At 49.1% G+C, this 23,897-nt stretch overlaps 2 protein-coding genes across 2 annotated transcripts; both read right to left on the bottom strand.

Annotated features, from left to right (window-relative positions):
• Positions 1-122: 122 nt before the first annotated feature.
• Positions 123-15,161, bottom strand: CHUK (component of inhibitor of nuclear factor kappa B kinase complex; the record flags this gene model as incomplete). The annotated part of the gene is made up of 21 exons (XM_082285698.1): positions 123-399; positions 1,013-1,109; positions 1,660-1,799; positions 2,148-2,295; positions 2,700-2,796; positions 2,917-2,966; positions 4,348-4,457; positions 5,396-5,457; positions 6,314-6,465; positions 6,925-7,048; positions 8,045-8,147; positions 8,488-8,682; positions 9,431-9,566; positions 9,883-9,990; positions 10,352-10,476; positions 10,682-10,771; positions 11,027-11,115; positions 11,770-11,839; positions 13,312-13,426; positions 14,842-14,936; positions 15,006-15,161. The coding sequence occupies 21 exons, from the start codon at positions 15,159-15,161 to the stop codon at positions 373-375; spliced, it is 2,289 nt and encodes a 762-aa protein (XP_082141824.1). The 3' UTR covers positions 123-372.
• Positions 15,162-15,255: 94 nt separating this feature from the next.
• CWF19L1 (CWF19 like cell cycle control factor 1) lies at positions 15,256-23,615 on the bottom strand (the record flags this gene model as incomplete). The annotated part of the gene is made up of 14 exons (XM_082285699.1): positions 23,572-23,615; positions 23,366-23,450; positions 22,835-22,913; positions 22,306-22,407; positions 21,365-21,579; positions 20,517-20,635; positions 20,264-20,348; positions 19,619-19,759; positions 18,661-18,772; positions 17,865-17,944; positions 16,831-17,040; positions 16,331-16,450; positions 15,487-15,584; positions 15,256-15,400 (listed from the first exon to the last, which is right to left on the bottom strand). Exons 1-14 carry the CDS (start codon positions 23,592-23,594, stop codon positions 15,256-15,258), a joined length of 1,614 nt encoding a protein of 537 aa, XP_082141825.1. The 5' UTR covers positions 23,595-23,615.
• Between the last annotated feature and the right edge of the window lie 282 nt (positions 23,616-23,897).

The raw sequence follows: 23,897 nt of genomic DNA, 5'->3' as shown, positions 1-23,897 counted from the left end.
GGGCACCCTGGGCGCGCCGCGGCGGCGCGCGGCGATGACGTCATGGCCGCCCACCGCCCCTGGTTGCCTGGCAACGGCGTGAGGGCGATGGCGGCACGAGAGCGACCAGGCCTCACCGTGTGTGTGTGTCTCTCACCACAGAGTTTATTATATATACACGCGCTATACATTCATGGGGCACACGGCAGCGGCGGGGCCTGCCCGCGCCCCCTGCCCTGAGGAGGCTCCACGGGCTGGGCCCAGGCTGCTCCCTGGGGACACAGCCAGCGGGTGCCATGGTGATGTCAACAAAACACTGCTGGGTCCCACAGGGAAGGCGGCCGAGCCCGCGCTCAGCACACAGAAGGCACTTGGGTGATGCAGCTCCTGGGGCTACTTCAGCCAGCTCCAGTCGAAACTCTGCAAAGAGTAGCAAAAGAACAACTGAGTGCAGGGTCTGGCTACTGGACATGTGTCTCATTTGATGAAAAATCAGTAATTGCCCTTAGAAAGGATGCTCCCAGGAGTTAACACAATGCAGCACAGCACAGGAGCCAGACTCAGTGATCCCTGTGAGTCCATTCTAGTTTGGGAGATCAAGGGATTTTCCAAACTGGTGGCCAAAGGATGACTGTCTCCTCTTTCCTCTGAGGAAAGGCTGAGAGAACTGGGATTGCTCAGCCTGGGGAAGAGAAGCTTCAGGATGACCTCACTGTGGCCTTCCAGGGCCTGAAGGGGGCCGACAGGAAAAATGGAAAGAGGCTATTTCCGAGGGCCTGGAGTGCCAGGACAAGGGGGAATGGCTTCCCACTGCCAGAGGGCAGAGATAGATGAGATACTGGGAAGCCATGCACACTGGCACAGGCTGCCCAGAGAAGCTGTGGCTGCCCCATCCCTGGAAGTGTCCAAGGCCAGACTGGATGGGGCTTGGAGCAGCCTGGTACCTTTTCCTGTTCAAGGAGTTCTCCACATCCCCAGAGCACCCTTAGGTGGTTCTTGAAAGCCAGGTCCTGGCAGATGCACCACCACTTACCATCATGCTGTTCTGCTCCTGCCTCACCTCCTGCAGAATGCTGCTGAAGAGCTCGAGGTAATTCACATTCTCCCGTATCACGTCAGCAAAATTTTCCCTGCAGGAACAAAAAACCCCTAAGATGATGGATTCCAAGCACCAAAAGTACCACTGCCAGCAAAAAGCTCTGCACTGGGGGAAAACACAACAAAATCAAAACCCAAGCAACCCAAAAAAGTGATTTGTAGTGGTAGGTGACACAAAATCCCACCTGGACATGGCAGGACAAAGGAGAATGGCTTCACACTGACAGAACATACTGGAAGTAAAATTGCTAATTAAGCAGAGAGAAAAACCCCCTCAGCTCCTGATAGCCCAGCGTGGACTGAAGGAGAGGGGCCTTAATAACCAGACCCAAGGCCAAGGAAGAGCAACATGACATGCAATAAATGGAGGGCACATGCTTCAGCAGTGCATGCAGTACGTGGAACTGGCTCAGAAATAGAGAGCAGAGGTTCCTCAATCAAGAGTTCAACCAAATCCCGGATTTTCCAAAGCATTAGTAACACACAAACTCCTGCAACTTGTCTGGGGAGAATAAAGGCCCTCAGATACTGAAGCAGGCATGCTGAGCTCCCTGCAGTGGCTCCCTCCCCAGCAGCTCGTACCCATCTTCGGGAGCTGCCAGCGAGGACAGAGGGTGAGGAGCTGTGTTCCCTGAGGAGCTCTGCGGGAGCCACGTGGCTGCTGGAGTTGAGGCTGTCCCTTCCAGGCTGGAGCTGACCAGTGACCGAGAGGAGCTCTGAGTCTGGAAGAAGGAAATTCAGAAGCATTTAGGCTGAAACGTTATGTAGGCAAGATTTGGGATTACACAGGAGCACTGCTGGTAACACAGACAGACGTGGGAATCAGGAGATGGCCTCAGGCACTGTCATTAATGCAAAAGGAGCAGAGCACTCTCTAGAACACCTTAAGCTAACCAGGAAAGCACCTACTTAGCTTCTGCTTTCACCATCTCAGACTGCCCTTCTCTGCAGGGGAAAAAAAAAAAATCAGCCATGGTGTGGCAGTAACTCCTTTTTGCTGAGTTTACTTTGATGTCTCCCGGCTCCTGCACTGGAAGGAAGTGCAAACAAACAGCCCAACAGCTACTCACACAAGCAATTTTCAGCAGATGCCAGATCTCCCTTTGTCTCTTTCCCTGCATCTGCATCACTGAGTTGTCAGCTTCCTTGATGTTATTTAGAGCCACTTCAATCTCGGGGAGCAAGTCAATGATCTTCTGCTTGCAGCCCAAGAGCTTGCTAGGATAAAAACCAAACACAAAGTCACTTCCCAGCTTGTGTGGCAACACATTCTGGCAAAACCAAAAGCCCCACCTTGGGATTCAAGATACTTGAAAAATTAATGTACAAATCACTGGGGTATCTTCTCAGCTCTTACACTACTACTGTTTTTCCTGAAGATTTGAATCCCAACCTCCAACTGGCAGAATTTGCCTTGTTTTAAAGTGAACTCTTGGATGCTAACAGTCACGTTTTTAACAATTAAGTGGAAATTCGACACAGGGGAGCAGAATTAATGCTGTGAGAAACGTGGATGGAGCTTTTTGGGCTCTGACCCCCTTGGTTTTCCCTCTCCTTTCCTACTACCAAGCTACAAATGCTGCAAGTTGGATTTGTTTGGGTTTTTTGTCTGCATACAGTACCTGAGGTGGCCAAAGAGCTCTTTGAGGACTCGGTCCTGGCTCTGTACTGTCTGCACAATGATCTTCACCATGTCTGTGCTGTCACTGTAGGCGTGATCTGCAAGGGCCAGCAACCACCACGTTAGTAAATCCTAACAGTAACTTCTGGGTTTCAGTTCAGAAAAATCAATCACGGGGTACAAGTGTGAAACAGTCTTTAAATCATCTCCTTCCATACCTGGAGGTCTTGTTTTTAATTGCTTGTACAAGTCTATGGCTCTCTGTTCCCTTTAAAAAGAAGAATATGATTCAGACAGGTGTGAGCAGGCAGGTTACTCAGGAAAAGAAGCATTGCAATGGAGGGATGCCTTTCTGAACCCAAAGACACTGGATCTTCTCCTACAGCTGGTACACAAGCACAACCTTTTGCACACAGGGATGTTCTTCCTGTGATGGAATCCAACACTTTCCTAAAAGCTGTCTCTCTTTTTCTCCAATTATGCATTTTCTTCTTAGAAAACCACAAGTGGAGCTTATTTTCAGTTTCAAATCTTCAAATGGCTCAGCTGTGTTTTCTTTCCCCTGTATCCTTAATTATCCAGTTTCATTTTTGAAACTGCGACTGCCCAACTGCCTGAGAAGTTCTAGTTCCTGTTCTGCATTTTTTGCCTGAATTTTAGTGATGTTCCGTAAATGGAAAGAGACAGCTGCATCCCAAGCAAGACGACTGTGCTTCTCTTCTTCCCTTTAAATAAACGTTACTTCTTTCAAATATTTCAGAAGCAGCCAAACTGAAAACTTCCAGCCTTGAACAAAATCCTCCCTGTTCTAAATCCCACTCTGTCAGAAACAAGGAGCAGTTTCCCAGCTCTGACCCTGGTCTGCAGTGGTGGAATTGCTTAAAAATAATGTTTAAGGAGGCAGGTTCGTGATTAGTTTGAGCTGCTGCTGCAGGAGGTGGCTTCTCCTTTTCACCACTTCATCCTCTGTGCACCAGTTCTGCTGCAATTACACAGGATGAAAAGCAACTTAGCAAAGAGGGAGAGGGGAGAACAAGCCAGGAACAGGCACATTTCCTCCCTGAAGAGGCAGAGGTGTTCTGAAGAGCTCTTATTAACGTATTTAATGGCTGTTCAATCCCTCTCTGTTAGAATCACCACTTGTGCTCTCAGCAGCAGCCCAGTAACTGCTTCCTATGTCTCCTCAAGATCAGAAATACCATTTGGCTCTTTCATATTTTAATACTTCCCCAAAAAAATCAACTTTCCAAATATTCAAGTACCCAGGAGTTATTTACCCTTGATTTGAAAATACTGAAGGTATCTAACAGGGTTTTACAATGATCACGTGGTTTTCTCACTCAACACTAAGAAAGTCACTCCTCTCCAACACAAAAGGAAATCCCCAGTTGACATTAAGATAAATCTTAGTCCTGTGCTCTGGAGAGATGAAGTTTCATAGTTCGGTGACAGAGAAGTGTCCCACAAGTGGTGGGATCTTCCCTTCCATGAGCAAAATGATCTCAAATCAACTGTCCACTACTCTGTACTTGTGGTTTGCATTTCAAAATCGCCAAGGGAACCAGCAACAGAGGAGAAAAAACCCCCTCAGACACTGAAATACACAGAATCCAATTACATGCAGAAAAAAGGAGAAGCACAGGACTCACAAGCTCTCCATGACCTCTCCCTGGCGCCTCGCATACGGACTCTTCTGCAGCTCCACGATTTCGGTGTGCAGAGCCATGATCTGCTCATCCAGGTAGCCAATATCTTCAGCCTGAGGTGGAATGTGGGCACAGATCAGACCGAAGGAGAGCAATCAAGGAGATAAAGACCCCCAGAACACTTGTTTGGATAATGGGCTGACTGCATGTCAGTGTAGGAGACAAAAAAGCTCTTTGACACGACGGCTGCTACAATAATTGAGGTTTTTGTTCTCAGTGCATCACCTACACCCAAACCTCTGGCCACCACACTGGCTGAGGCAAATCAGTTTCTTCATAAATCATCTCTCCATGTCTCTGGACTGCCTGCTAGACAGACTGAGATATCCCTGTGTATAGAGTGAAACATTTTCCATTCCTGACAAAGGGACAGGGCAGGTGGAATAACAGAACATAATTCTGCTGGGTCTGCCAAGTAAATACTGGTTGAGGTTCCTGGTTGACTGGAAACAGCCTGGGACAGCCTTGAATTATTCTGCTAGAATCAGCCACCTTTTTATCTATTCCTTAGATAGTAAAAAAGAGATGACTCTTGCTTAAAACTAATTTGTGTATTTGCTTGCAGAATGCCAGTGATTTATGTCTGTACTCTGCAACGAAGGCCTGCAATTTTGAAGTCACTGCATAGCAAGGGATTGGTTTTCAGCTTCAGCAATGGGAATTTCTGCATGCAGCAAATCCAGCCAGGAAGACTCCTGCTCCATAGCAACACCATTTCTTTTGGGCAACAAGTAACATGTCTATTAATTCTGCTTTCCTTTTCAGAGAACTGAGTCCGGTGACTTTTGTGTTGTTTTTGCCCAAATCCAGTCACAACCCCTGGTGACAGGAGACTCTTTGTTTTTTAATGCACCTGCAGTGATATTCCTGGTCCCACAGCAGGCAGGATTTGAAACATTGAAGAGACAAAGCAGTGGCACAGACGACACATTAAGGTCCTGCCACAATCTCCTTCACACAGAGATAATGAAGCTTCTTTAATGTCCCCTACCTGTGCACACTGAGAGGCTTTCTCTTCCATTTCCTTCCAGGCTTTGAGCATCTTTTCTGAAGCTTAAGAGGAGAGAGTTGTTAATTTAAAAAAAGACATTAAGACACAAAAATAAAGCAAGACCTGGACTTTACCTATATTGGTGTAATTTGAACACAAAGAACATGATGCTCAATCTCCCGGCAGGAGTCATGACCAAGAGATCACAGAGAAAGTAAAGCTGCAACTGTGATTAACCTTAACTCACACACAAACCCTTCAGTAGGATTTCACTGCTTGCAATCACCGGCCTAAAATGAGTCTGAGTCTTCAAACTCCTCCACTAAGCTCAACAACTGCCACTTTTGACTGAACACAGACTGTCCAAACCTAGTTCCCAGTGTCTTTCCATTTTCCATCATCATCCTTCAGCCCAGTCATCATTTTTGACTCAAGCTGCATTTTTCAGCCATATAAATTCAAACTATGTGTAAATCTTGCTATTCTTTCCCAAACACTATTTGTTTCTGTGACATGAAGCTGTAGCTGGTGCTTTTCCAGCCTATCTCTCATCCTGACAAATGGTACCTCCTGATAACAAGCACAATGGCTTTTTAGCTCAGTCAGTAAATGCAGCAGCTCTGCCCTCCACTTGGTGTCCAGTCACAACTCCAAATGAATCAGACTCTGAATGAATAAATAGCAAATATTTACATCATCAGTACTATTAATGCTCCTGTTTTCTGTTCTCAGTGGAGGATAGCTGACCACCTGTCTCACTGTCACTGAAGGTCTCCAAAAATATCCTGTATTTTATCCTACTTTGCTCCTGACAAACCCTCCTCCTGCATCTCCCCTAGCTAAAATACCCCCAATAAAGATGCTGAGCTCCTTTACAGGATCACAGGAGACACCCAGACAAGTGTTCCCAATACCTACATATGCCATAAGCCATCTGGTCACTGTATCTCTCCAGGTCGAGGCGAATGCTCTGGTGGAAGAATTCCAGCTTTGCTTTCAGCTGCTGGGATGCTGACACCATGTTGTTCTTCATTTTGATCAGGTTGGCATTATACCGAAGGAGGCTGAGCCTAACAGATGGAACAAGGACAGCACACATTAGCTGAAAAGCCTACTTGACCTTCAAAAAGAGGAAATTCTGTTACTCTAAGTGTGACTGAGCACTGGCACAAGCTGCCCGGAGAGGTTGTGGAGTCTCCACCCTTGGAGGTATTTGAAAGCTGTCTGGATGTGGTCCTTTTGGAGCATGGATTGGGCTGAAGGACCTCCACAGGTCCCCACTGACCTCAGCCATGCTGTGAGACTCTGAGTATGTTCAAGTTTTTTCAATTATTACCAATGTCAGGCATTACCCAGCACAATTTTTTGGGGAGTAAGCTCCCAGCCCAAATATGTTTTATAACGTAAAGGCACAGAACAGCAGAGGGCTGTAAAGCTTTGGGGAACCAGAACTCCCAAGGTGCACAGTTCCAGGCAAACAGACCCTGTGCTGGCACAGCACTGATCCCTCTGAAGGAGTGCCAACTCACATGGCAGCTCTCTGTCCCTGGAAAAGCCTGCTGTAGTCCTCCTTCAGCCCAATGACGTAGTGAACCGCTTCTGCCCACACCTTGCGCAGCTGAGGGATCGGCAGCTGGATTTTGCTGTCCTGGACTGGACACAAGAGAAAGAGAGTGAAGCGACAGCTCTGGAAAAGGACAACATTCCTAATTCCTGCTTCAGGTGCCTAGGAAGCCAGGTAAGTTCTGCTCACTTTCTAGGTGATGCTGCTGAAGCTTGTATGAGCTTTTCATGTCACACCTCCCCAGGTATGTGACAACCTGTGACTGAGCAGCTAAAACCCTGTGGGGGGTTTTGGCCCAAAAACTCTAAAGCCCAAGGTAGCAAAGCAAATTCAACTGCTCTGTTTAATCCATTGATACTGGTCACTGTCCTGATGTGTTTCATCTGAAAATGTCTTCAAACCTTTTGTAGGTTTCCTCTCAGATTTCCTGGTGTAGATGTCTAAGGGGAAAAGATGCAGGACTCCTGTGTGTTCCCCTACAGAGATGGGAACTGTCAGTACACTGGGGTAGCAATAAACACATCGTAAAAAAACCTTTGCTCCAAGAGATTCAGCACAATGGTGCCACACAATGAGATTCACCAGAATAAAACAGCCCAGAACACAGAAAAACCTGAGTGACACTAAAAGATGAGGAAAACCAGTGGAGACAGGCCAAAGAAAATTAAGTTACTGAACAGTAACTGCACATCACAAGGGATCTTCCTTACATGCAGTATCCCAGCAGACATCTCCTGTCCCCTGACACTAGTTTTCTTTCATAGAGGTACACAGGGTGACTCATACAGATACAGATTTACGATAAATAAACCTTCAGAGAGGTCTGCTAGGTCCTGCAATGACTCATGTCATCTCAGGAGACAAGCAGGGGAAGCAGCAAGCAGAGAAGCAGCTTCCATAGAGAGCCTAAAAGCACAAACTGGTGATGCCAGGGCTCTGTCATCAGGACAAGGTGTTAGGCTGCTTCAGGTTCTTAAATAGTTCTCTCTGAATCAGACAGTGCTCTTCAAGACAACACACATGGTTTTATAAAGCAGATTTCTTTTCATTTTGCACGAGGAACAGCACTTCTCCAGCACACTCACCAATGTAGTTGACACAGTCAGACAGACTCCGAGAAGCAAAGGGGCCATCGTAGACAGTTTTGCTTTTATCAAATAAATAGACCATGTAGCTGTCCCAGCCTCTCTGGGGAGAAAGGAGAAGAGAATATAAACAAGAGAAATCCCAAACAGCTCCTACTAACCCAGCACATCAGGAACTATTATTGTGGGCACTCTCTTACCAAGTGCCTTAAAAACCTTATTTTGACAGATCCCACAGAAAGGCAAGACCCTTTGCTAGCAATTATTTAAATATTTAGGCAGAGTACAACTACAGAAATCTGCTTATATTACCCAATAAAAAGCCTCAAGAGTTACACTCACAGAACAAACTGCCTCCTGTGGGAGAAGATTCAGGCAATTTTTCTTCCATAAGCTTTTAAAGTCTCTGAGAAGGTGAAAGACACGAACAGAATCGTTCTTACCACACCATCAATAACACACTGGGAAGCAGGTTTCCGAGGGTCCAGGCAAATCCCTGTTTCCAACAGCAGCTCCTGATTTCCAGTGCTTATTCCAGTCTCAAACTCAATGCGATTCTGAAGGGAATGAAGGCTTTCCTCAGGATGCAAAAGGAAGGACACGATCTTGGCAGAGGTCATGTTTAGGATGTGTACTATCTGTAAAAGGAGGACAAGTAGATTACAAATCCTTGGATAACAAAGACAAAGGCACACAAGCCTGGGAGGGAGCACAGAGCAGAATGAGAGCATCATTTGGTTTTAATAACCACAATAATCAATTTAGGAGTAAAGCCCCACATAAAAAACGCTCATACCTGGGCCTGTAACTTTTAATGTCACAGAAAATGACAATCCGACACATTAAGAGCCTTCACAAGCCCTGCTGCAGCTTAATTACATCAAAAGAATGGAGACAAAATTGTCCTCCTGTTTCTACACAGACTTGCCTTGGCTAGTCTGACTCCCACAAAGCTCCAGTAATTATTTGAAGAGGAAAAATCAGGTGAATGTCACCTCTGTTCTACTACAGGCACTACTACTGTAGTACATGAATACACCTGGAGGCCACAGCATCACCAGTGAAGTTCAGGAAAATGGTTATCAGCAAATATTAAACCCTTCTTCGATCCTGGTGAGCCTTTCCAACATAACAAACAGTACTACAGGCTCATCCTTCAACTCCAAACGTAAAGCTAGAGATTAATGTTGCAGGAGAAGTTTTATCTTCCAATACATACTGGACAGGCTGTATATGCACTCACTTCCTGATACCAAGAGAAAAAATTGCTCAAGGTCCTGGAAGCTGTATGATGCCAGGATTACAGCTTTGCTCCACTGAACACACTCTCTGTCTCTTCTGGGATGCTTTCAGAAGGCCTTTAAACCCAGAAACAGCCCCACTCACCTTCAGATTCAGTATGTGATCCATTATTAGGAAACACCTTGGACGACTGGTCTCAGGATCTGAACCTCCACCCCTCTGCTGTGGATCCCAGTTCAGCATCAGCTGCAACCAGTTTTCCATGGGTTCTACAATCAAACTAAAGCAGAAGGGTGTAAGAAAGGGGAGGCAGATACTCCCTTCACCAGACTGAAGCAGCCCAGTTCCCTGGGCCTCTCCTTGTGTGCTCTGTTGAACAGGCTCTGTCTTTGTGGCCAACGGGCACCGGAGAGCCCAAAGTATCCAAAAAAGAGCCAGTGGCTACAGGCTATCCCTGAACAGCAAACAGCAGCATGCCAGGAGCTTGAAATACTCCTGAGGAGAAAGAAGGAGGAGCTCTCAATGCTTGGCATAAGGGAGGAAGAGTCCTCAGTTTAGAAGACCAAAACTGTCCCCTGTGATGAGGGCAGACGTACCCACAGAGGCTGTGAGGCTGCGGCAGGTGGGTGCTGAAGCTAACCTCCCCACTCATCTCTTCAGAGGCAAAGATGTGCTTTGGATCCTTCTTCTTGATTTTTTCATGCCTGGAAAATAAAAGCTTTCATGTATATACTGAGGAGTGTTACTTTTGTAAGGGAGCAACTGAAGACAGCAAAGAAGTGCCCCTGTCCAGCAGCTTTAGAAAACAAACTGGTCTTTCAGGACAAAGATGCCATTTTCAATCCGCCCAGAACATCTCCACATAGAGGAGGGGAGCCCTTCCAATTAAGTCTGCCTCTGGAAAGACTTACCTCTTCTCTTGTTCTAACAGAAACCCAAGTTTCCTATTTTTTCTGTTCCAGAACCACCCTTTTAAAAACCAAGCAGAAACCTCCATATGCAGGTTAGTCTTTCAGCATAATTTTTAAGTACTTCCAAGCACCTCTTCCAGCATAAGTGTCTTACCAGGCAAATGGCTGTAGATTATGTAAGAAAGGTCTAAATCCTGCAATGCATTCAAACACCATCGTGCCAAAGCTCCAGTAATCAACAGTAACCGAGTAGGATTTATTCTCAAAGAGTTCTGGAGCCTAAAAAGGATCATAAAAAGACACCTTGACAGTGGTATTCCCTTGCATTTCTGCAGAGACAAAGCCACATCCAGGTGTGGCTCTCTGAGAGGGGACACCCTTGGGACAGGTCCCTAGGATCTCCTTTTTTGGAGGTTTCAGCCCTTGGCCATGCCAAGCCACAGCTGCCCTGCCCCAGTGCTGGTGACACTAAAAAAAGTCTTACCAAATATTGCAAAGTTCCAACAAATGAAGTGCATAAACTTCCTTGATCCAGATCCTTTGCATATCCCAGGTCTATTATTTTGTGAACAATCTGCAGACAATTTAAACAGTTCATCAGAAGAGCAAATGCTGAGGCAAAAACCACCAAACAACCCAAAATCTGCTCAGTGACAGCCCCAGAATCCTCTCAAGAGGACAGCCAGAATGGAAATTCTGGACAAAGTCCATGGCAAAGCTTCACCAACAGTGTTAAAACTTTTAGTAAATTCTCAGTTGAGTTTTCAGTCCAGTTCAATGTGACAGCTTCCAGAAATGACAGTGGAAACACACTGACCACCTGACTTACCTTCCCACCTTCATCCTGAAGAACAACATTTTCAGGCTTTAAATCTCTGTGTATAATTCTGTTCTTGTGCAAATACTGGATACCAGACCCTGAAAGACACGTGTTTAACAGAAAATAAAGTTCACATCGATTAAAATACATCTGATAAAAACCTAATACTGGGGAGCAAGTTCCCAGCCTTCCATGATTTACCACCACTCACTTCTACATTTAACACCTTCCAAACTTCTGTTTCTTCTCCACTACACTTTCACATCTTTGCAAAGACATGCCAAAGACACTTAATTTATTAGGAAAAAAAAAAAAAACATTCTGGAAGGGGAACAAGGATAAAGCAAGCAGAGTTGCTCTTTATTTCAGGAATTCAGCTGGAAGCCCTCTGAGCACTGAAAGGACAGAAGTCAAGGCCAGTACTCTACAATACTTTCTCATGCCAAAACTAGCTCTTCCTACAAGCAATGATGGGTTACCTGTAAGATAATTAAGAAAACAAGGAGCTCTCCTCGAAAACCTTTTTCCTAGAGAAACCCAGGCATTGCCCTGTATCAGACAGCTCTTCCTTCCCATGGTGTCCAAAAATCCAGGTACTTCCCAACAGGCCTGATTTTTTTAACAGCCTGTTCTTTTCAGTTCCCTTTCCATGGTTAGCTGAGAAAGGGAAAATGCCACTACACATTAAAAAACCCAACCCCAACCCCCCCCCCAAAAAGAACCCAAATAGAAAGCAAGCATTAACTACATACCAATGTCACTAAGCAGAGAAAGGATTTGACTTTCCTTCAGCCCACAGCAGTTTTCTGGTTTGTTTAGCAGCTACAAAAAACGCAAAAGATGTTCAGACCCACACTGCAACAGGTAACAGCAAACCCCAACATTTTCCATGCCCTGCTGACACAGCCCAGCAAACAGCGCAGCTCGAGGATCACTCCAGCTGAATGGGGCAGTTAACTTTGTGCAATAAAATCACAGCCAAGAAGAAAACAACTCAAAACAAAATGAAAATTCAGAAAACAAAGGGGTAGGAGACACAGGCAGGGCCACAGGGCTAAAGGCTCTCCCTCATCACTGTCTTAATGACCTGGCAATGAAAGCAGCTTCAGCCATTTCTGACTTTTACTGCACTCAAGGCTTTTAGAGATGACTGAGGTGCCTCAGCCCTCATGGTGGATCCACGAGGAGAAATTAATAATGAAGCAAAACAAAAATGATGCCAAACGAGAGAAAGATTTAAAGAATACAATCAGAAATAAAAAAGAATATGCTTTTTTTTCCCCTTAGGGAACAAAGCAGTGCAGGGCATGAAATGGAATGAAGCATGTTACTTCCTAAGTTGTTTCAACATCTATGCAACACCTAAGTGTTCATCAGAAATGATCAAACACTGCATTGCAAGTAGAGCTAATTTCTCAGCCATTTCACTCCAATTTACCTTCAGGGAGTCTCCAAACTTTTACTGCAATAATACAAGAGCCAGATGTCTCTGATGCCTGTGTCTGCAACCCCCAAGTGCTCTTTCACATATGCCTCCTTTTACTGCCACTTAAGCCTTAAAACTGTCTCTTGAACTGTTTTAAACAACTTGAAACCATACAATGAGACAGGGTTACTGCATTCACCAACTGCTCACATTCCCTGGGGCTGTTCAAACACCAGTAACAAAAACTACACAAAAATGAATTTCCTGATCACGTAGATGAGGTGATTTCTACACAAATCCTGACAGGGATGTGCTGCTTCGCCCCTACACAGGTTGCTGCTTCCTGACTCCAGCTGTAATGGAAAGGGAGCATATCAGGTCACCAAGCTGCTGCCTGGGGAACTACTGAAAGGCTCCTTTATTTTTGGGTGTTGCCAGTGTGCAGAATGGCAGCTCCCAGTTCAGCAGGAACACGCAATCCCTGGAATCCCCAGCCCAGCACTGGTAGGCTCATTCCCTGTGCTGAGAGCAATATAACACTGCATACATGTGAATCCAAGCCAGTCAGACTCTGCACAGATGGAGACACAGCAGTAAAGCCAAACATGCTGGGTGTCAGCAGCTGCACTAACGCTAAGGCAGCTCCACGAAAGGACACACTCTGCCTGGATAAAACAGTATCTGCCCTTGGATTGCGCTCTGGTTTCACAAACACAAGCCTCATTTCCCACACGTGTTTTTTTCCCACTCTACATTTACTTCCTCACTCACACATGTACCCAGAAAGAGAAGCACCATGGAGCAGCACTAGCATGCCTTGGTTGGGTTATTGGTATTTGGTTTTTATTGAAAGCAAAGCAGGCGTTACCTTCCGGAGGTCACCCCCCGAGCAGTACTCCATGGCCAGGAGGGGAACGTTGTTAACAAGGAAGTTCATCTCCTTGGGAACTTCGCAGGCTCTCACAACGTTGGGATGGTTCAGCCTAAGCACATGGAGAGCTGGATGAAAACTCTGACTCCTCTCTTGGGAGAATGAGACAACAGATTGCAATGCAATCATGGTTTATGTTCCAGGCACAGCTTGTTCCCCAACTGTATCCTTACTCACTCTTCAGCCAGATACCTACCAGTATCCAAATGCATCAAATCCATACCTTGGGAATACACAAACCAGTGATGAGATGAAATGATGTCTCAAAGCCAAGGTACAGGACTTTGATGATGGGGACACAGGCTCAAGTTCTTGCACAGTCCTGGCAAAGTCGTCATGTGTGGGTGGGTGCTGCTGTGTGTGGGAACAGATTCCCCCTGGCCCAAGGGTTTCACAGGAATCCCTCAGCTCCTGTGTAACTGCACCAGGCAGCTGAAAGCCACATGCAGAGGGAAAAATTAACTTCTGCAGCTGAATTCAAACAGCTGCTTCCTGACTGTCGCTAATATATGCTACTCACGGGAATAAATGACACATCCAGAAGGAAAAGAAGGCAAATTATTTCTGTCTACACCTTCCAAAGCCTCTGGAAGCCAATGCAAGAGCAGCTTGTGACTCAGTGCTTGTTTTCAGCAACCAAATCAGAGATCACCAAGCCTTGACTTACAAATTCAGGTTCCCTACAAGTGGTTTCCCTCCGTGCCATGGCAGACAGTGAGCAGGAGAGGGTAACAAAGCGACAGCAGGAGCTCATAAAAGCCCTGAACAGCAGGGTCACTGCAGGCCTTGGGGAGGACAACTCAGAGCATCCCTGCTCCCACCAGCGGGACAGAGGATTTCCTGCTCCAGGATCTCTCTCTCTCTCGGGAGCAGTTCTGTGAGACCTCAACACCCAGAGGCACCCCCCACATCCATGAGACCAAAGCTGTCCAGTCCTGGTTCACCTGCTGGAGAGGGAGGGTGGGCAGCACAGAGTATCGACTTTGTCACAAGGAAGCAGAAGGAGAATTTATTCTTTACATTTGGCAGCGTGACAGTAAAAAAGCAATTCCAGGAGCCCCTGGTTGCTAAATCAAAAACAAACATACCGCAGGGTATGGGAACACACAACACCAAAACTCAGCCCACGGGGTGGTGTGAGTTTGGAGGAGTTTCAGATGTGAACAGGCCAGGCAGCACAGGAGGGCAGGGGGCTGGGGGGTCGCCAGCTTCCAAGCCAAGGTATGGGACATGTTGGGATGTGACATAACTCAGCACAGGCTTGCCAGGTGACAAGAGGTCCAGGGGCTGACCCCCGGCTGTCCCCACTCCCAAGCTGGTCAAGCAGCCGAGGCACCAGCTGTCCCCACAACACGGCCCCGTCTCCCCAGCCGGTCCAGGGGCTGACCCCCGGCTGCCCCCTCTCCCTGTCTGTCCGGTGCCGCCGTGCCGTGCCGGGCCGAGCCGAGCCGGCCCGCCCGCACTCACTTCTTCATGATGTCGATCTCATGACACCAGCGGTCCTTGTTCTTGACGCTGAGCTCCACCCGGCACGACTTGATAGCCACGCGGTCGCCCGAGTCCTACGGGACACAGCGCCGTCAGCCGCCCCGGCCCGGCCGTGCCCTCCCCGCCGCCCGGCCCGGCCCCACCTGGTGCTGGTACAGGCACACGTTGCCGAAGCCGCCGGTGCCCAGGCGGTCGCGCATCTCCCAGGGCCCGCAGGCGCCGGCCGGGTGCCCGCGCAGCGCCGCCCCGGCGGGGGCCCGCTCGCCGGCGGCGGGCGCGGGGGGGCCGCCCCGCTCCATGGCTCAGCCGCTCGCTCCGGCACTCCGCCTTTATTGCCGCGTCACCGCCCGGCGCCGCCCGCGCCCGCCCGGGGCCGCCGCCCGCAGCGCCGCCTCAGTCCCGGAGGGAGAAGTCGAAGGGCTCGAACTCGCGGCGGAAGGCGCGGGCCTGCGCCGCCTCCTCGGGCCGCTGGGCGGCGCACTGCCGCCAGTCCGCGCGCTGCGGCTGCGCCAGCAGCGCCTCGCTCGCCAGCACCTCCCTGCAACACAGCGCCATGACGTCACCGCGGCGGCGCGCGCACGGCACCGCGCGCACGGCACCGCGGCGGGGAAGGGGGGCACGCACCTGCCGAACTGCAGCGGGAAGCGGCCGCGGATGCGGTGGAACAGCTTCTCCCCCGTGTCCAGCTCCACGTAGAAGTACGGCGTCCCCGGCTGAGCCACCTGCGGGTCGGGAATCACGGAACCACAGAATCAGTTCGGTTGGAAAACACCTCCGAGCCCATCCAGTCCAACCTGTGACCGATCACCGCCTCGCTAAGTAGACCATGGCACTGAGGGCCGCGTCCGATGTTTCCCCTAAACACCTCCAGGGCTGGTGACTCCACCACCGCCCTGGCAGTCTATAACCACCATTCCTGTGAAGAAAGGTGGGAAGAGACACTGGTCTGGGAAGAGCTACCAGGTGACAGGCAGACCCTCTTCCCAGCCAGCTCAGGAGCCCTGGGGACCCAGCTGTCCCCATGCCATGGTCCCCTCTCCTGTGAGGAAACTTGGAAAAATAACCCTACAAACTGCCGGAGATCAGTGCCTGACCCCAACACTGCCTGCTGGCATCACCAGTGGTGATGCAGCCTGGGCACTACTGTATTTTGTGCTCTAATTCTGCAGTGAGTGACTAAACAAGAGAACCAGGCAGATCTGGTCATTCTTAACCTCAGCTAGGTCACCCCGGCCTAGTCCTGAACATTTTTGGAGGAAGAGGCCACGCTCACATATTTCTCAGCTGAGAAATCGTCTATTGCTCAGGGGAACTTCTCCCAGAGCAGAACATCTCTGGCACATCCCCAGATCAAGTCCATGAGGCTCTGCCTCCACCAGCTTAACCCTGCCCCACAGAGTGACCTCAGGGGCAAACAGCAGCTTAGGCAGGACAGAGGGGAAGTAACAGGTGAAATCTGGCCCCATACTTGCGCGATATCCGAGTGCTCTGGGATTTCTAACAATTCAATCTGCTGTTCCTGTGCTTGTGCAATGAAGGCCTCTTTAATGTCTTCAGAAGTACAGAGGTCCAGTGGGACAGGAACCACCTGGAGAGGGGGGACATTTCCATAAAGAGACGACAATCCATTTGCAGAAAGCCATCAGTCCATCACTGGAGCTGGTGTGCTCCTCAGTACAGCTCAGACTCATCACACAAGACAGGTGAGCACCCATCTCTACAGGCTTAAACTTATGACTTTTTTTCCTGTAGGAGCTGGACAGAGAGCTGAAAACTCAAAGCTTGAAGTTCTCAGCACAGCCCTCTCCTGTCTGATCTCTGTGGTAGTTCTGATACAGCTCTGATGTACTTACAGATCTGCCACACACAGCAACCACCACAATAAACCCCTAAATGACTCTTTCAATTCATTTGGAGTCTACATTCAGTGCAAGTTTATGTTTTCCCAGGGTGACACCCAAACCATACCTGTAGCTGCAGATGCTGACTCCTATAGTTTCTTTCAAATAGGACGTATCTCTTTCCCTTGCTTCTGAAAAATTCCTTTAGGGCAGCCTTGTACTTGGTCACTTCTTCCAGCACCTCTGAAGACAAGTCCACCACTGACTGATAGTGCCCAATTGGCAAAATCAGGACGTGGTCAGGTGACAAACCCCCTTTGGCCAGGGCAAGGTAGCACTAGGGTAAAACAACACACACCAGTTATTTGCTGTGCTCTGGGGATTTACCCAGAGGTAATCTCCTCAGGAACAGGAGAGTCTTCTATGTTGCTTATTAGGATTGTGTATTAGCAATTTTATTTGAATTTATTTTTATACTGAATTTATTAATCACTAGAGGAATGAGAAAGAGACAGAGGGACTGCCAAAGGACAAAAAAAAAAAGTATCTTTTGATGCCTTGTCTGAGGGGAAGCAGCTGAGTTAACTTCACCACTGTGCCAGGAATTTCTTACTCTGACACAAAAATCCACTTAAAAATCTAAACTAGGCCTGAGGACAAACCTGCCCCTGTAAGCGGATTATGCTGTAGAGGAGCAGTAACTTCAAGCAAAGTGCATAAAAAATGAGACTAAGCTTCAAAGGCAGCATCCTGAAGTACATCTTGGAGATATCTTCTCTTTCATCTCTGTAGAATAAAACTGGAACCAGCCATCCCAGGGAGATCTGGCACCGGTGCATCCTGCTGCCAAAGCAGGTCCCAGCTGACTTCCAGCTGGAAAAGTTTTGCCAGATGATAAGAGAGGGCTGGCACAGCGAAAAGTGTTCTGACACTGGAATCCAGCTCTGCTGCTGGAACAAAACTGGGCCACGCTTCACTTTTTTTAAGAGTTTATGTGTTTGCAGATGAATGTGTTTGTAAAGGAGATACAAAGAAACTGAAAGCAAGCCCGAGAGATGCAAATATAAGTTTGTTTTACATTTAAAATTGGAATTTCGTATTTTGTTTTGCCATGGCTTAGCATGGTTCTGACCCAGCAAAGCCCATGCTACAGGTACTTACATGTGTGCCAATACTGACCACCAAGTGCTTCTCCACCTCGGGGCTGGCCAGGCAGAACCAGCAGGGCCCCGTGGGCTGAGCTTTGTTGGGAAAGGAAACCAGGATTAACACAAGGGATATTTGTCAGAACACAGAAAACCTGCCATTTGCCAGCCACCCTTCCCAGTCTATAAAGTGCTGAAGGTGTCAGAAGGACACAGCTCTGGCCAGGGAAATTCCAGCAAGAAAGGAGGTGGTGGCAGTCACACCCTGTTGACTGCCATTCTCCTGGAATGCTATAACCTATTGAAGGAGGAGTTTAGTAGTTCCAGGAGTTAGTAGCTGCAGCTCACTAAGAAGAAAACACCAGCAAATTTAAGCAAACAAATCAAAATGAGGTAAAATACTGCACAGGTACAGACAAGGGCAGACACTGTCAAACACACTTGTCAGTTCTGGCCTATTCATCGCACGCAAAACACCTGGATTCACGCCCAAATTGTGATACCTGAGCTGAGCTTTGTGAAAGGGCCATGTTCAGAGGCTACTCTGGTTCAGAGGGTAAATGCCATCAGCCCAACCACAACCACCACAGACCCAAAGAGCTTTCGGCCCTTCTTTCACCTGTTGAAGCCTCCCTTCCCGTGGAAACAAGGGACCCTTCCTCCTTCTGCATTCCCCCAGCAGCTGGCACCATGACAGAGCTCACTGGCCAGCTGACACATACAGCTCGACAGCTTGAGGAGCAACACGGAATGACGTGCTCCATCCAGTGCCTCGAGGGAAGAGCTCAGGAAAAAAGCAGCCTCACACTTACGGGGTTTCTTGGCTTGCTTGGGTTGGGAGTCCCCTCTCTCTTTCCCATCTGAGGGACGTTTCTTTCCCTGATGCTTGTTCAAGTCAAAGAAAAACTGACAAGCTGGTTCTTCCTGTTTAGGAAATGAAAAGTGAAGCCTGTTAGAACTGCATGACAGAAAGTGACAGGATATACAAAAATTTGATTTTTCCTGAAGAGCTGTGAACCAGTTTTGTTTTCAAATCAATATCCCAGGATCCCTGAGGCTGGAAAAGCCCTCCCAGCCCATGGAGTCCAAGCTGTGCCCAATGCCCACCTTGTCCCCAGCCCAGAGCACTGAGTGCCACCTCCAGGCCTTCCCTGGGCACCTCCAGGGATGGGGACTCCAAACTTCCTGGGCAGCCCCTGCCAAGGCCTGAGCACCCTTTGCAGGAAGAAATGCCTTCTGAATATCCTGGAACAAAATGATCTGTCCTCCTAGTAATGCAGCAGACTTTGCCTGCTTCAGTCAGGGAAAAACTTGTGGGAGAGCTGCCCCAAATCATTATGCTCTCCTATTCAGCCTTATGCTGAACATTCAGAATTGCCTGATTTTATGGATTATTCAAACCTTTTCCTTTGTCAGCCAGTGCCAAAAGAATGGCTTTATTTCTTAGAGATGTTAACCTGTCACAGACTCATCAGAGGGTGAAAACACATGACTGAGTTATCCCATACAGCAAAATGCCATTAGAAGGCTTTGATGCTGCAGAGGAAAAAAAACTGTCCCCATCTTTCTTACAGTCCTCCTTTAAGAAGTGAAAGACCCCAATAAGGTCTCCCTGGAGCTTTCTCTTCTGCAGGCTGAACACCCCCAGCTCTCCCAGCCTGTCTCCATGGCAGAGTTTTGGACAGGGATATCCCAAAGGGAAAGGCAAGCAGTGTTGTGAGCACACAGCGTGGACCCAGAGGGCACAGGTGGAGGAGCACAGGGCGGTACCTCTGCACAGAGCGGGGCTTTGCTCTTGGGAGCCTCCTTCCTCAATTTCCGGTAGGGATTTTCAGTGACATCCTGAGGCTGCTTCACCAGCTCGGCGGGGTCCATGGAGCTCAAGGGCACGATGCTGAAGGCGTAGAGGTACTGCAACAAACACAGGTGCTCAGGGGCAAGCAGCTCCTGCCACGGCTGCACCTCTGAGGAGATCACCTAAGACCCTGAGTCCCACACCACTCAGCTCATCGGTGTTTGTGCCAAGGCAGGGCATGGGAAAACAGCCCCCGTGCCAGTGTCCCACCCAGGAGTTTATGGAGTGCCTCCTTGATCCCTGCCCATTTTCAGGCCTTCTTTGTTATCAGGCCTGGAACCTGTGCATTCTTAACTACCAACCAATATTCTGTAAATTTCTTAAGGAAAGAAGAGAAATAGGTTAAAAACCTCATCCCAGAAGTTCGTTATTTTCAGTGGTTTGTGCCTCAGAACAGCCCTTACCCTTCTGACATAACAGGCAAGTGGTACCTATTACTCAAGTGAGCCAGACACCTCCACTTCAGCCAAGCTTTTAAGTGCCTGTTGCTTTCCTCTAACTGGCCTCACTGCCCTATTGTTGTACTTGAGAAAAGAAGAAATGTTCAAGGGTGTCAGTACCTTTTTCTTGCTTGCATTGCCAACATCAGCAAGTGCAATAAACCTCGTCACGTGCTGTGGGGTCTCCTGTAGCACCATGTGATTCCTGTAAGGAAGCAAAACTTGGCTGTACCAGCACATAAAGTATTTAAAGGACCGTGGGAGAACCCCTGTCTGCCATGAAGATACTCAGGCAGCACATCGATCCTCCTGTGTTCCTTAAAAACGGAACCCTTACTAGAAAATAAATGAGATTTCACGTGACTTCACAAACCTGTAAGGAAGTCTTTCATAATAGGCCTTCTCCAGGGCAGCAAAATGGTACCTTGGTTTGAGACTTGCAGCTAGATCTGATACTAACTTGGAGCCACACTTCTTGGTATCTATATCTCCCTACAAAACACAAACCAAGCTTTATGTAAACCTGTCAAAGAGCAAGGAAAAGAAAGGCTTAATATACTCTGTACACCCGAGTGCATACAGTCCCAGAAAATCCATGCCAAGGGAAGTCAAACGTGGAACGACATATTGAACAACTACAGAGAATCCCCATGGGAACTTCTGAGGTCTGAGTTTCCTTTTTAAGTCAGAACATCCCTACAAATTGTTTCTCTCTAACCCCAAGGGCAGCAGGGTTGGTTATTACACTGTGAGGGAAGGTTCTTCACGCATTTAAACTGAGGACTGTATCTCTTTTTGGATGTTGGAAGAAACTGAGAGGAAGCAAAAAATGTTCTTTTGCCACATGTGTGGCCTTGCTGTCCAGGCAGGTTTCAAACCATCTGAAAATCACTTCTGCTGAGGAACATTAACAACACAAAATTGGACACAAATGAAACAACACTCCCAAAATCCAGACTGAGGAAGAACCAGACCACCTGACTGATACTTAAGGAAATAAACACCAACACACTTAAAAAGTGGTGGGGACAGATAAATCGCCCTGATGTCTCACAAATCCCCCTCCCCCTCAGTCCTGTTGCTCTGAAGAACCAGAACACCTGCTCTCCCTGGTTTTACTCCCAGCTTTCTCGAGCTCTCAGAGAGGGCCCAACAACCCAAACTGCCAGAGCAAGCAGAAAGGCAGCCCTTTGTGAAATCCCCCGGGAACAGAGCACTCACCGCGCTGTTGCCGAAAGTCCCCACGTCTCGGGGCCAGGGGGACGTCAGCAATATATCCACACCCCTGAAGTTTGGGGTTGACAACAGGGACGTTTTCAGCTCGGCCACATCCTTGGCGCTGAAGCTGTGGGCGGGCGCCGGCTGCTCCTGCGCCTCGGTGCCGCTCAGGTACGCGATCTGCAGCCCTGAGCAGCCGCTGTACACGCCCCTGCGGCCTGCAGCAACACACACACACATCCCTGAGCTGCAGGCAGGGCACGGCATCCCTGGGCCGGGGCAGCAGCAGCCCTGACTCGCTGCCACTGCAGCTGTCCTCACAGGCAGCTCATTTCCTGTGCTCAGAGCAATGGCATCGTTTGGCACAACAGCTCAAACCCAACCCTGCCCACAATGAAGCTCTTCAGACAAGCCCCAGTCTTCCCCCTCCTCCCTGCCACCTTGCTTCCCAAAAATTCATCCACAGCAATATGGAGTCTCAGTGGAAAAAGCCAAGTGCCTCTGCTTTGTTATATTTTGGGCCAGGTGGCAATTCTGGAAAGAAACTGATTTTTCTTTTTAGCTTTGCTACGTTTCGCTTGTTACCTCTGCTGCTCCAGTACAAAACAAAACCATATTCAAACCTTCTCCTACAGAGACAGGCACGCTCTGGGAATACGATTCCCTCAAAGAGCAGGCTCTTGCAACCACTATTCCTTCTGGTTAGCAAGTTCAGTGTCAGAGACATTAAAAAAAAAAACAAATCAAGAAAGCAGGGTTTTCTTTCACATTTTACACAGATTGTACCGGCATTGAGTTCAACTCCCGTTTGAGCCAAAGGATAAAAAATGCCACTTAAAATTCCCAGAAAAAGGAAGGTGTTAAAGTGGGAAGATGAGAGAACGTTCACTAAAGCCCCAGCAGGCAAAGGCAGCTCCCTGACCCCAAATCCCCTGCAGCCTTACCCAAGTAAGTGATGTTCTCAGCTAACTCACAGCCGCTGACATCCGGGAAATAGCTCAGGGTGTCCTGGTTGTTAGCACCGAGCACGTAGGTTGGGATTGGAGCTGAGGGAGAAACCTCATGCACTCAGTGAGCTTTAATTCCAGTGCACCAGCACCAGTCCACAGTCCCCAGGAATCACAGCAGGAAGCCCCACCCAGCCAGACCCTCCAGCATGCCTTGGGAGCAACGGGCACAGGACAAGAAACCTTCCTGCAAAGTCCCCAGCCCGGTGTTCCCACAGCTGCAGGGGGTGAACAACCTGTGCTCCACCCACAACTCCCTCCCCTGCTTGTGCAAGATTAGCTCCAGAATGATCCCCAGCCCTAAACCCAGGGGTGCTCCACACAAAGCCATCTTTCCCTCCTGTGTGGGGTTTCCCTGCTGGACTATAACTGCTTTAACACCACAGTGCCCAGCTGTGGCTCCTGGATTCCAAGGTGGGCCGTGAAGCAGCGCAGCCCCCCGGGTGACACCACCCTCCTTCCTTACCTTTCTTGGCCCCCGTGCGGTAATCGGCCCATTCTGCCTCGGAAGTAGAGCCAAAGAAATTCCCGACACACAAAAGCATCTAAAAACACCGGATAAAGCGGGAGTTGCCATTTCACCACAGACAGAACACACACAAAGGCTCTGCCTGCACCACTTCAGCAGCATTTGGTTTGCTGCAGTGAAGAGATTCCTCTGTGTTTATTTGTGTTAAACGCAACATCAACGGGTTTAAAAGGACAGCCAGCTGCTCTCCCGCCTTCTCTGCACAGATCACGGCTCCTCCCAGTCCTTTGGTGCTGGACAGGGAGGGCTGAGGGGCTGCAAACCCCTTCTCACACCGAGCAGAAAGAGGAGGGTGGCTGCCACGGAGGGACGGGACATCAACACCCACGCGAGCGCCGCCGGCACATCTCCCGCACGATAACCCCACCCCGGACGGGCTCCCGGCCTCGGCCGTCTCGGGACGGGAAAGGGAACCCCGCGTGAACGGCACCGCATTCACCTCCCCCCCACAAGCCCCACAAGCCTTACGTCGAAGCGGCCGCTCTTGGCCTGGATGGCGCGGACGCGCCCGAAGATCGCCTCCAGCCGCCCCTCCACATCGCCACACGCCAGCCTGCGGGACACCGCGCGTTAAGAGCGGCCGACACGTCACGGTTCAGCCCGGCCCCTCCGCAAAGTCAGCAGACCCTGTCGCCGTCCCGTGTCCCGCCCCGTTCCCGTCCCGTCCCACTCACACGCGCAGCGGTGCCGCCGCCATCACGAGGATGCTCGAGCCCAACCTCCCGCCACATCCGGGTGCGCCGCTCAAAGCGCTCCGCCACTTCCGGGTGCGCCGCCCAAAGCGCTCCGCCGGTTCCCAGGTGGGCGGTGCCCGAAGCCTGACAAAACGAGCTGGAATCGCCGGGAAGCTTTAAATCCCTGCAGCCGCAGGGAACCGCGGGCGTTCCCTGTGGGTGGTGTCTTTATCCTGGTGTGTTAGCGCTCCAGTCAGTGTTGGCACTAAATTTAGAAAACCCGTGAAAAAGTAGGAGAGGTGATTGGGTAAGAGAGGGGACATTGT

The sequence above is a fragment of the Coloeus monedula genome (genome assembly GCF_965178545.1).
Source record: "Coloeus monedula genome assembly, chromosome: 8".
NCBI lineage: Eukaryota > Metazoa > Chordata > Aves > Passeriformes > Corvidae > Coloeus > Coloeus monedula.
The sequence above is the reverse complement of the archived record's forward strand: the minus strand, read 5'-3'. Positions and strand labels throughout refer to the sequence as shown.